This window comes from Chironomus tepperi, unplaced genomic scaffold (genome assembly GCF_022539635.2).
Source record: "Chironomus tepperi strain 1889 unplaced genomic scaffold, CSIRO-AGI_Ctep_v1 contig_354, whole genome shotgun sequence".
Taxonomy (NCBI): domain Eukaryota; kingdom Metazoa; phylum Arthropoda; class Insecta; order Diptera; family Chironomidae; genus Chironomus; species Chironomus tepperi.
In genome coordinates this window covers 3897024-3910218 of record NW_027226476.1, presented here as the reverse complement: position 1 = coordinate 3910218, position 13195 = coordinate 3897024, and the positions used below count along the sequence as shown (strand labels likewise).

At 34.9% G+C, this 13195-nt stretch overlaps 1 protein-coding gene across 1 annotated transcript; it reads right to left on the bottom strand.

The window, feature by feature from the left end:
• Positions 1-3940: 3940 nt before the first annotated feature.
• Positions 3941-12950, bottom strand: LOC139094351 (uncharacterized). Its single transcript, XM_070645388.1, has 6 exons — positions 12881-12950; positions 7126-7222; positions 5873-5914; positions 5523-5645; positions 4511-4658; positions 3941-4447 (listed from the first exon to the last, which is right to left on the bottom strand). The coding sequence occupies exons 2-5, from the start codon at positions 7142-7144 to the stop codon at positions 4537-4539; spliced, it is 306 nt and encodes a 101-aa protein (XP_070501489.1). The 5' UTR covers positions 7145-7222; positions 12881-12950; the 3' UTR covers positions 3941-4447; positions 4511-4536.
• Between the last annotated feature and the right edge of the window lie 245 nt (positions 12951-13195).

Here is a 13195-nt window from a genome sequence, read left to right as displayed (position 1 = left end):
CAAATTCTTGCAAAACCGTACAAAATTAAAGGTCAGTTTCTCTATTCGTTTACGCTGGGTTTTAATAGCTTCGTTTTATCAAGTTATTGGGTTATCGGTCATTTAGAAGTCTCAAATCAACGCATAAATACTATAATTAACAGTTTTTCATTTTCATATACAACAACAACAAAAACAACACGTTTTTCCATTGTTTTACAGTGTTCTTCAATGTTTTTCGATGTTTTTACAGTGTTTACTGAACAATGTTTGAATTTTTTTTGACCGTTATGAGGTTTGAATTATGAAAATCCGTTAAATGATGAAGTTCTTAAATTTGTGGAAGTTTTATATGGATCTTGTTTTTAAGATCTGGAAGTGACCTGGATCTTACTGGATCTTGGTTTTTAGGTCTGGAAGTGACCTGGATCTTACTGGATCTTGGTTTTTAGGTCTGGAAGTGACTTGTTAATCAATTACTGATCGCTGGGACAAAAATGCGCTTAAGTCCCTCGATCAATAACACGAGGACTTTTGTAATTTTTTAAAAAGAAAAAGAAAAAGTGAACATAAACATGTGAATTAAATAAGTTAATAAGTTAAAAATACTAAAACATGTAACAAGAAGGAGCTAAGATAACAGGAATAGGAGAGAAGATATTCAGATGAGTGATTATAAATGGTTAAAAAGGAGTTATTATTAAAAATATCATTTTCAGATGACGTTAAAAATATTTTTGGAGAAATTGGCCGCTGAAACATGAATCCAGAAAAGCTTCGTTCCTGGTATAATCTTTCGTTGCTCGTTTGAATGAGTGGATGTGGTGACTCTTATGTATCAATTCAGGCAGTTCGTTGAATACTTTTGGCCCAATCGAGGAGATGCGTCTACATCCATATTGAGTGCGTGACTTTTGTGACTTGACAAATTTTCTTGCTCTGGAACTTCTAGGAATTGAGAAAGAGAAGTGTAAGTTGTTGTGATACCTTTTTTTTATGCAGTTGAAGATCAGAGCAGCAGTGTTGACGAAAAATATGGCTCTTAGTGGAAGAAAGTTATCAACTTTGTTGAGATACATGAGCACTCTATTTTCTAGTCTGTTCAAGCAATACACGTTGCGTAATGCGCGACTTTGAATTGTTTGGTTTGAGCGAGAGATCTGGCGAATCCCCTCCCTCGTTGAACTCCCAATAGCCATGAAACGCATATAAACGCGCAGCTATGGACCTTAAGGTCTTAAAAGCTAATGTTTATTTTTTTAACTCATTTTCCACACATATCCACACATTTATACATGTGACACATTTTCAAAACACACCAGATTCTGTTTTTAACAACCCTGACTCTGACCATGACTCCAGCTCTGCTCTTTAATTACTTACATCAATGATTATTTAAAGAACTAGTAAAATGCCCTGAAAATTGCTGAAATGCCAAGAATTTTTCACGGTCAAAACGCAAATATGAAGAATTTCAAAAATTTACAAACAATAAATTTTGTGCTTTATAAAAAAGGTAAAAGTCAGTACGAAAAAAAATTCATTTCTTAGTCAGCAGTCATGTCGATCAAGTTACAAGTCATCACCGTTGCTGCCATTCTCATAATATCATCAATTGGAAATGGTAAGTAAAAAACAGTTCAAATTTGCAATAAGTCAAGAAGACATTAATTGAAGGTTTTATTTCCAGTTCTGACACATCCGAGCATTGATCTTGACAACCTTGAATCACCATCGTTGGGAAGAATCAATGAAACAATTGTCAATTTTATTGAAGATGTTAGAAATTTCTTTGAAAATCCACCAAATCCATGTGAAATATCTTAAAAATTTATAAATTTTTATAAACCTGAAATAAAATTAAATTTTTGGAATTAAATGAATAAATTACAAATTATTACAGGTTGAAGTCGACTTGAATTTTTAATGGAAAAGTCTACTAAACTTAGGGTAGACTGCTGTATTTTTGTCAGGACACTGCTGTACTTTTCACCCTTGCTGCTGTGTCCCGACAAAGCCACAAAATGTCCCGATTTCCATACAAATTGCAGAATTTTTGATAAACTATAAACATTTTTCTTTTGAGGGTCCGGGTTCGAGCCCAGGATTGAAAATATTTTTTTCGGAATTTCAATTATTTTCTGCATCTTTCTTTGCAATCTACTAACGTAATTTGACTAGTTCTTTCAATATTAAAACTCAAAAAAACTAGTGTATCGGGTAGAAACCCAATGCGGATATATTCACACCGTCCCATAAAATTTCTCGCGGGTAGGCCAAGCTTCGCTTGGCGAATGTTTGAGGAATCAGGCTCCAGCGGGTAGTTGAGAAATCAGGTGGCGAATGTTTGAGGAATCAGGCTCCAGCGGGTAGGCCAAGCTTCGCTTGGCAAATTTTTGAGGAATCAGTCTCCAGCGGGTAGACCAAGCTTCGCTTGGCAAATGTTTCAGAAATCAGGTTCCAGCGGGTAGGCCAAGCTTCGTTTGGCTAATGTTTGAGGAATCAGGTTCCAGCGGGTAGTTGAGAAATCAGGTGGCGAATGTTTGAGGAATCAGGCTCCAGCGGGTAGGCCAAGCTTCGCTTGGCAAATTTTTGAGGAATCAGTCTCCAGCGGGTAGACCAAGCTTCGCTTGGCAAATGTTTCAGAAATCAGGTTCCAGCGGGTAGGCCAAGCTTCGTTTGGCTAATGTTTGAGGAATCAGGTTCCAGCGGGTAGTTGAGAAATCAGGTGGCGAATGTTTGAGGAATCAGGCTCCAGCGGGTAGGCCAAGCTTCGCTTGGCAAATTTTTGAGGAATCAGTCTCCAGCGGGTAGACCAAGCTTCGCTTGGCAAATGTTTCAGAAATCAGGTTCCAGCGGGTAGGCCAAGCTTCGTTTGGCTAATGTTTGAGGAATCAGGTTCCAGCGGGTAGTTGAGAAATCAGGTTCCAGCGGGTAGGCCAAGCTTCGCTTGGCAAATTTTTGAGGAATCAGGCTCCAGCGGGTAGGCCAAGCTTCGTTTGGCTAATGTTTGAGGAATCAGGTTCCAGCGGGTAGTTGAGAAATCAGGTTCCAGCGGGTAGGCCAAGCTTCGCTTGGCAAATTTTTGAGGAATCAGGCTCCAGCGGGTAGGCCAAGCTTCGTTTGGCTAATGTTTGAGGAATCAGGTTCCAGCGGGTAGTTGAGAAATCAGGTTCCAGCGGGTAGGCCAAGCTTCGCTTGGCAAATTTTTGAGGAATCAGGCTCCAGCGGGTAGGCCAAGCTTCGTTTGGCTAATGTTTGAGGAATCAGGTTCCAGCGGGTAGTTGAGAAATCAGGTTCCAGGAGGGATCAAGCTCCAGCGAGCAGGTTTTAAATATTTTTCGTAATTTTCGTACAATGTTCAAAGTTTCAAAAAATCATAGAAAACATTGATTTTGAAATTTTGTATGAAAACGAAAGTTTTTTGCTTTTTTAGAAGCAACGGCTGTTCCTGCCATGCCCAAAATCTAATCAGCTCTTCTATAGAGCAGCGCGGATCGATTGCAAAAAACTAGAAGTCTCTACGATGTCTCGTTATTGAGATTTCTTGCTGATTAACTTGTTTGTTTGCTTGTTTGCTTGTTTGCTTGCTTACAGAAAGCGAATTTTTTGATTTTCTCTGCAATGCCTCAACCAATTTCAAATCTGTTTTTTGATTATGGTGAGGAATTCTAGGCACAAACTTTTTGCGATAGAACATAACTTGCCATTGTGCTTAGTTTTGCTGAAAAATCCAAAAAACTGATTTTTCAATCTGAACAAATTCAATACATTCACACGTGAAAAACGGTGTGAATATAATAAAAAAATAACCCCAATGATGCCAACTTCAGAAATGTCCCAATTTTTTCCAAAAGTGTCCCGATATTTTGCGAAAATCCTCTGGCCACCCTAATTAAACTCCATGTAAAATTGATGTCGACTTCGAGGTCTGCAAATGACGATTTAGAGGCCAAAAAAATTCTAATTTTAAATTTGACGTCTTTATTATTTAACATTTTAAATATGAGATTATATCAATGCTTGCATCACGGCACACCTTTTTAGTAATCCTCGATTGTAACTGCGCACAACATAAGGTTCATGGCATTTCTAAAACATTGATTGACAAGGGAAGGACGAGGGGTTCAAAATTTGAGTTGGCAGGACTTTAAAGTGGAGTCCGGACTTTCAAAGTCCGGACTTTTGGGACTTTTGGAGTCCGGACTCCAAAGTCCTGCCAACTCTGGCTCAAATAGTCGATTAATGAGTGGCTCATAAGTAATCTTAACTGACGTAACTGACATAATGTCATCAAATTTATAAAACAAACATCCTTAAAATAATTAAATTTAAATTATTTATGGCCAATTGTTGCATGATTTATCAGAATTTGAGTCAAAAAAATTATTCTGGATTTTTCTTCATTTATTACGTTCGCTTTTTAGGGGAGGAAGGGGGTCTACGATTTTGTAATTATTTCATTGATCTAAAAAAAGTAATCAAATGTTATTAATACGGCTTATATGACTTCATAAGTTCATATTTTTACAGTTCAGGCTGTCTAATGTGATAAATTTATTGTCGTTCAGGTGGAGGATTCGATGTGGTCGTGAAAATCTCATTATTACGACGAACTGATCCAAGACCTTGATTGCTTCTGTTGTTTTGCACTGATGTCCATTCTTCGGGAAGCACAACTACAAATGTCAAAATAAATATTAAATTAATTGAGAGAATTGAGAGAATTGAGAGAATTGAGAGAATTAAGAGAATTGATAGAATTGATAGAATTGATAGAATTGAGAGAATTGAGAGAATCGAGAGAATTGAGAGAATTGAGAGAATTGAGAGAATCGAGAGAATTGAGAGAATTGAGAGAATCGAGAGAATTGAGAGAATTGAGAGATTTGAGAGAATTGAGAGATTTGAGAGATTTGAGAGCATTGAGAGAATTGAGAGAGTTAAGACAATTGTGAGAATCAAGAGAATTGAGAGAATTGAGAGAATTGAGGGAATTGAGAGAATTGAGAAAATTGAGAGAATTGAGAGAATTGAGAGAATTGAGAGAATTGAGAGAATCAATAGAATTGAGATAATTGAGAGAATCGAGAGAATTGAAAGAATTGAGAGAATTGAGACAATTGAGGCAATTGAGAGAATTGAAAGAATTGAGAGAACTGAGAGAACTGAGAGAATTGAGAGAATTGAAAGAATTGAGAGAATTGAGAGAATTGAGACAATTGAGGCAATTGAGAGAATTGAAAGAATTGAGAGAATTGTGAGAATCAATAGAATTGAGATAATTGAGAGAATCGAGCGAATTGAAAGAATTGAGAGAATTGAGAGAATTGAGATAATTGAGAGAATCGAGAGAATTGAAAGAATTGAGAGGATTGAGAGAATTGAGAGAATTGAAAGAATTGAGAGAATTGAGAGAATTGAGAGAATTGAGACAATTGAGACAATTGAGGCAATTGAGAGAATTGAAAGAATTGAGAGAATTGAAAGAATTGAGAGAATTGAGAGAATCGAGAGAATTGGGAGTTGACTCAAAAACTTACCAGGTGGATCAGGAATATTTGATGGAATCACAAATAGTCTTTGAATTTTCGTTGGCTTATTGACCACACTTTCAGTTGATCGATTATCACCAAATCGAAAGTCCAACTTGAGAATGCGTATAACTGTAAGATTTTGAAGATATAATAATATTTAGTCATGTTTTTTATCGGAATTCCGGTCAACTGTCTACAGTAAAATATGTAAGTTCTAAATTGACAGTCATTGTCTTGTCGAACTGCAGTTTTGTTATCAAATTGAAGTATTTTTATTATTATTTTTAAAAAATAAGTCATCAACTTTAATGTAATAATTGAGATAAGCAACATTATTGGACAATATTCATACTTACAATCCTTCAACCACTTAGCTTTTGGTGTTTTTGTTGCAGCGTCTGGAATAGGAAATGAGAAAAATGTTGTAAAATTATAATTTTTGAATTTATCAAGGACTAAGTTAGGCATTGATATATTTTTTGGTGCTTTTAACCCAAGTGTCTCCAATTTTGACATTAAGGTATCCCAACGTCTTAATCTCGGTTTCTGGGAAGACTCGATCTCGCGAGTAGAATCCCTTATTTGACATGACAGCTGAATCAAGGCTGTTGAACCCCTAAACAAGTTCTTCTCTTATTTGAATATATCCCAGCCATTGATATCGATTTAAGGAATTTGGAATCTAACAAGATCAAATCATGAAGTCTGAATCCTGAGTAGACAAGACTCAGAATGAGTCAAATTCGGGACCAAAATACCGATTATAGTAAATTGTGTAATTTAATAACATAATGTGACAAATGGTAAAATATCATACTTAGTCATATGATTCAGCTTAGCTCAATTGCATTCGTAATACTGATAAATAGTTACAATGTATAGTTGCAATCAGGGTTGTTAAAAGCAGAATCTGGTGTGTTTTGAAAATATGTCACAGGTAAAAATGTGTGGATATGTGTGGAAAATGTGTGAATATCCACACATATCCACACATTTCCACACATATCCACACATTTTTCCCTGTCACACATGAAATATGTGACATATGTGTACACATTCTGTAAAACAGAATATGTTGTAACAACCCTGGTTGCAATGATTTCACTTCATTGTTCATACTTGTCGGAGATATAAAAACTGTCAGCGGATGTTGGTTGTAAAATTGTAAGTTTATCATAAGGTATTATGCTGTACACTATTGCCATCAATTTGTGATGTGTCCCATGTGGACAAAAATACCTCTTGGACTTTTGGAAAGAGACATTGTAGCATTTGATATTGGTAAAGGGCAATATGTTGCCATGGATCACAGTCCATGCAATGTTTCCAGTTAAAATTCATGTGCGCAAGATCCAAGTTCAGGCCGGCGTGACTCTGACCTGATGCATGATTCGGCTCAAATCCGGTGATCTTTAATCTCCCAAAGATGTTGCTTATTGTCGGCTGTAGCTTGCAAATTCCTGATTCCAAGTGTGACATTATCTCTATCGACAGCTTCTTTCCATGACGTATGTCCTACTTTTGTGACTCTAATTGAGTAGGACTCCAAAAAAGTGGAGCCCTCTCAATTCTGCTTTAAAAAACAAATTAGCTATACATTAATACTTACTTTTAGCAACGACTGCCATTTTTGATGATTTTATTCAGCAATTCACACCGTTGATAGATTTTGGTAAAAAGGGTCAATACTCAAGTTAACTTGAAATCTATCAAATACACATAAAAGTTTTGTAAATTGCTTAATTTATTTCAGATATATTGCATTTTGATAATTAAACAAAGCTGATTCTATTGATTTTCTGTTGAATTGTCAAGTTTACTTTCATGCTCTAGAAATTTCTGAACATTGACCAAAAAATAATCCTGGTCGATTAGAGCCGTTCACTTATTAAGTTCGCTTTTTAGGGGGGCCCCCGTGCGCCTTCGCCAAGGAAGTAAGTAAGTAAGTTTTAGGGGGGAGGGGGGTCTAGGATTTTGTAACAGCCTTAACCAAAAATTTTTTTTGCATGGAGATTTTGAAACGAGGGGGTGGGGGTTGATTTAATCGTCCGGGAGAAGCATCGATCTTAACTCCTAATGAAGGAATAGCTCATGAGTGAAGTACATCTGTTGCTGAAGATGCTGAGATTTTAAGAAATTGAATTATGAACGATGCATGTTGCTATTTTGATATTGTTGACTTAAACAAAAGCTCGAAGATGACCTGAATTTTGTATGAATATAGACAGTAGAAATCTAGTCATCGGGATATGATTGAGCATATTGATCGATTAATGATCAATTGATTGTCGATTAGTCGATAAAAAGTAATCATTAATCGATCATTTTGGTAGCTTTTGAACGGTTGATTGACAATCGACGATGATTGATCCATGACGTAACCGAAACACAGATCAAGTTGACTCTACATTGCTTAATATATGATGTCTAGTCATGAGCATACACATTCTAAAATATTGCGCATTTATTGTTAGTTTTTCTTGACACACAATGCCAAAAAAAAGAAGAAATTAAGTGATAAGCTACAATGCAATAATTTGTTCCTATTTTAAATTCTGTTTGGATTTCCCCCAAAAATGTTAGCTCATAAAAATATTAATAAAATTAATAACAAACACGCTTAGCGTTACTGCTTGTCATTATTTTTGTTTGAATCAGAGATTAACTGTACTCTAATTGATAATTGAGTGCCAAATGTGTCTTTTAAGACAAATTATTATGAATTTTGACAAAATTTATTCAAGTGAATTCAAAGGTTAGGAGCTGATTAAAAATGACATTCAACTTGACTATGATAATCGAATGGATTATATAATTAATGCTATATTTTATTTCGTATATGGAGATTCTATTTATGTCATTTAAAAGGTGATAATCAGGAGAAATTAAACGGGATAGTGTGGTAGCTGGGGGTGAGACACAAGCTTGTTATATTGCCCTTGGTTGGAATCCACAAGGGAAAAAGCGTCCAGCTGCTCCAAGAGCAACATGGCGTAGGACGGTAATGAAGGAATGCCAGTTAGATGTCAAAACTGAGAATTTGTACAAGCTTTGTAATACAGCCAGTAACGAAGTCAGATGGAAGGCCTTTTTGTAGCAACCTAGGCTCCAAGTCGGAGCATGGTACCAGTAAGTAAGTAAGTAATCAGGAGAAATGCTAATTTATATCAGCGACATCAAAAGTTCATGTAATACATGCTTTTAGCCTGATGATCTCCTCCCTGTTCACTTCCTCCCGCCGTTCATTTATTACGAAACGCTTTTTGGGGAGAAGTGTTGAAATTTTGTAATTGAGGAAGGCGGAGGAGGAAGTCAAAAAGTCGATTTTTGCGTTACGTAAGTAAGCAGTCCCTGATGAATCATATCCTTCATCTACTAAAATACTATAAAGTCTCGAATCTTCTATACTTAATTGAGTCAACTCCATACAAACGCCGTTCCTAATTTCTTCGAGCTATGATTTAAAGGAAATATATGACCAAGATAAATTATTAATAAAATACTAATATAGAGCCATCGTAATACAAGCTTGTTTACGCAAACAATCTACTTAATAAGATATGAAGTCATTGCTGTTTTCTCATCCGAGTGAAATTAAAGATTAATACAGTCACAAATGTCACTTTGATGCTCTGATAAAATTATGAAATTTAAATTTAAAATGTGTTATTCATTTGGCCTTGTAAAATGGAACATTTTTTGATAAAATAATTATGTGCTATTATATCATGCCCGGGCTATCACGCATACATACATATAATTCCAAGAAATTCCTAATAAAATGACCAAAATAAGCATTTTGAAGCTATGTATTTTTATTTGCATATTTTTGCGGTACATAATCAGTTTTGAAGGAGATTTAGATTTGAGCTTAGAAAGTAGCTCATGTCCTTTGCCGTAGATTTTATTTTTGAGCTGAATTTAGGATAGTCTTTAAAATCATTCAGCTATGCTATATTCAGTGGATAGAACATTTCTTAACTATTCATGACCTCAAGTGGGTCGAGGTGTCCCTGTGGCGGAATAGCGTCGTACTTTGGTACCTAATTATTGAAATATTAACCAAGCGGTCATGGGTTCGAGACTTGGCAGGGAAAACTTATTCACCCTATCTATTTCGAATCATATGCAGTGGAAAAGCGGATTACAACCTCTCTTTGTAGGCTAGAGACAATAGCATCATTCAAAGAAGTAGTTTAATACCATTTACACTGTACTGAGCACAGTTGTCTGACGCAACCTAACTGGTTAAATAATCATTACCCTCAAAACACCTTAGCGCAGCTCTGGATATCATTGAACTTATTATTGTTCCTAATCTACGGCGGCCATCTGCTGTATTTTTGCCGGGACACTGCTGTACTTTTCACCCTTGCTACTGTGTCCCGACAAAGCCACAAAATGTCAAGAATATTCCATACAAATTGCGGAATTTTCGATAAATTATGAACATTTTTCTTTTAAAGGTCCGGGTTCGAGCCCAGGATTATTTTTTTCGGAATTTCAATTATTGTCTGCATTTTTTTGCAAGTTTCTAACGTAATTTAACTTGTTCTTTCAATATTAAGACTCAAAATAGTAAAAAAAAGAACCCCAATGATGCCAAATTCAGAAATGTCCCAATTTTTTCCAAAAGTGTCTTGATATTTCGCATAAATCCTCTGGCCACCCTATCCTAATCATACAATTTTAGCAGCTTGATCACGTTGGATGTCCGTGAATGCTTTTATGGTTATTTTTAAATCTTTTCTTATCTACAAACTTAATTATTTTTTATGTATTACTTAACAGTTCTCAGTTATTATTTGAAACTGTAAGGCAATTTGTAACTTTTGGAACTGTTTTTTATGAACTCAGATTAAGTAAATTTTCAGTGACTAAATAAACAAATTTTGATGATCTTTTTGGGTCATTTGGTCAACAAGTTTGAATGACATTGAAAGAAAAATGATTTGATTTTTTTAAATTTGATTGATTGATGAAAAATTTAAAATTAATTCTAGTTTAAATTACTTACTTACTTACTTCGCTGGCCGTACAGATCAAAAGTGATCCATGGCCTCGCTACTTTAAATTTGATCAATAAAATATAATTTTATAAGAATTTTGGACGGAGTAATATCATAGCGACATAAATGATATAAATTCATATAGAAGCCGGCATTTGGTGTTGATAAAAGTGGTTTGGCAGAGCATTGAACGCTCCTAGGTGGAACCTTCGTCATTTTTGTCGACAATGTTTTGAAAATTCATAAATTTTATAATAAAAATCTAAAATTTCACAATTTTAACTTTAAAATGTGAATATAAAAATTAATTTTGGAAATTTATTTACTAATTGTCTTAGCTAGCATACACAAGGGCCCATTGCCGTGCGTGTGACAGCATTTTGAAAACAAGTTCAATTTTTTGCAATTTATTTCAAAAAAGAACAACAAAGAAAATCATAATTTGTCAACTGAATTATCAATTGATGCCTTAATCAACAACAAATCCATGTTTTGATAATTACAATGTCGTTATCATTTTATTTACAGATCCTTTGAACTCTTTTGATTAATCGTTTCGGGGAAAAATTGCGATTGTAAATTTTGAAAAATATAATTCAAATTTTATTTAATTTTTTAAGATTTTAATGAGATTCGTCCAAGAACTGCAGGCCTGGATTTCTTGAATTTTAGATTCGCAAGTCTTGGTTTTTTGTCAGCAAGGCTGTTTTTTTTTTTGACGAACCCACAATTTAAATTTAGCAATTCAATATTCAAGTATGCAATTCCCTAACAAACAAAGAACATGCTCTCTAGAGCTTATTCTACTTATATACACTAGTTGAGCTTGCTTGATAGCGGTAATTTTAGCTTGCTCTGCACTTGAAAGTACATCCTTTGTCTGCTAGGGATTGTTAACTTGAATAATGAATCTAAGTGACATATGACATCTTTACAACTCCTATATAAAGGAATAAGTCCTTTCAACTTTGCTTTAACTTTTACTGATAGTGTCTCACTTGGAATTAATAATTTAGAAGCGGTAGCCAGAAGAAGGCAGAACAACAACAAAAGAAGTTAGCAGAAGTAGCCGTTATAGCCCGGAACAGAGACCTGTTCAATCACTTTATTAGTGCCCTACGATTCGCAGTGGATCAATAGAAACTAATCATCATCATCATCAAGCGGTAGCCAGCGATAGAGCCAGCTTCAAGCGCCGACTGAGGGAAGCGATGGATCACACTTGATCTCTACGGCCACCAAAGTAAGTAAGTTACTGATATTCTCTTTATTATTGTATTAACATTAAATATATATTCCTATTTAATAGGAAGTAATTCAATAAATTGCAAAAAATCAAGGAAATCAAGTGACTCTTAATGCTTCTGAAATTAGAGCATCAGCACTGCATCTTATTGAAAAGCCGTTATTGAGGAAATTAATAGCAATCGTAAAATTGTATGTTAATTTGATTGTTGATGCAAATTATGAAGTAATACTTCAAGGAAGTGGTTGACAATCTTTTTTTATGATTCGGCACAATTTAACCCAAAAAAACTATGAATTAACAAGTAGACAATTATTATAATTTTCCAGAGATCGAACCCGAACTTTTTCGCTTAGCTTAACCGATTTTTAGCAGCCGGCGACTAAAAAATCAACAGAGATCGACTCTGCAATTTTGTAAGGAATCAAATTAATGTTTTATGAGCATTCAATAATTTATATAGTCAAAAAGCAAGGGTCAGACCATGGTAGGGCGGCCATCTGCTGTATTTTTGCCGGGACGCTGCTGTATCCCGACAAATCCTCAAAATGTCCTAAGAAGTCGAAAACTCAATAACTAAAATAAACGATTCTCCAACTCTTGTTGGGGATGCCAGTGCCCACAATACCCCATCCACTCTCCACTGACTACGCTTTTGGATACGACACATTATGTTAATTAATATAGTGTCTGACCCTTGTGACTAGACCCATTGAACTAAATAAAAGAATTACATTTATTAAAATTTAAAATAAATGCAATTTAAGACATCGCTCCAGGTTCGTAGCCCGAGGGCCATTAGAGGAACTTGAATTTAGTTATGAATTTCAATTTACTTGCATGATTTGCGAAACCATTTTGTATAACTTTAGCTTCAAACGCTACACATTAACGTCCAATATATTTCAATTTTGAACACAAAAATTCTTCAATCATAATACAGTCCTAGCAATTTTAAGCAACAGTTCATTTTATGTCATCAATTAATATTTGACAAAACTAGCTTTATCCTCAATATTTTATTCACACTGTATTCAAATTTCACAAAACTTGATCAAGTCAACAGAAAATATTAGAAACAGAATAAATTCAATAAAGGCACAATTTACTTCAAAAATGTAAGAATAAAGTTCACACGCGGACAGTCGAAAGATCACTTCTGCATCCGAACACTCTCAAAATAAAACTAAATTCAGCATCAGTTGCTCATTTCAAATTCTCTCATTAAATTTATTCTTGCTGATTTTTATGCTGCTCTTGATTTGTTTTTGTAATCTCGAGTGGACCACATGACGTAATGTCTAATTATTAACATGAATGTGACGAAATTTTATTTTGTATGTTTTAATAATAAGTATCATGTAGGCGTGGCTACTGGTAACTTTGAGAATTCTATCATTGGAATCCTAATGTCATGGATGCTT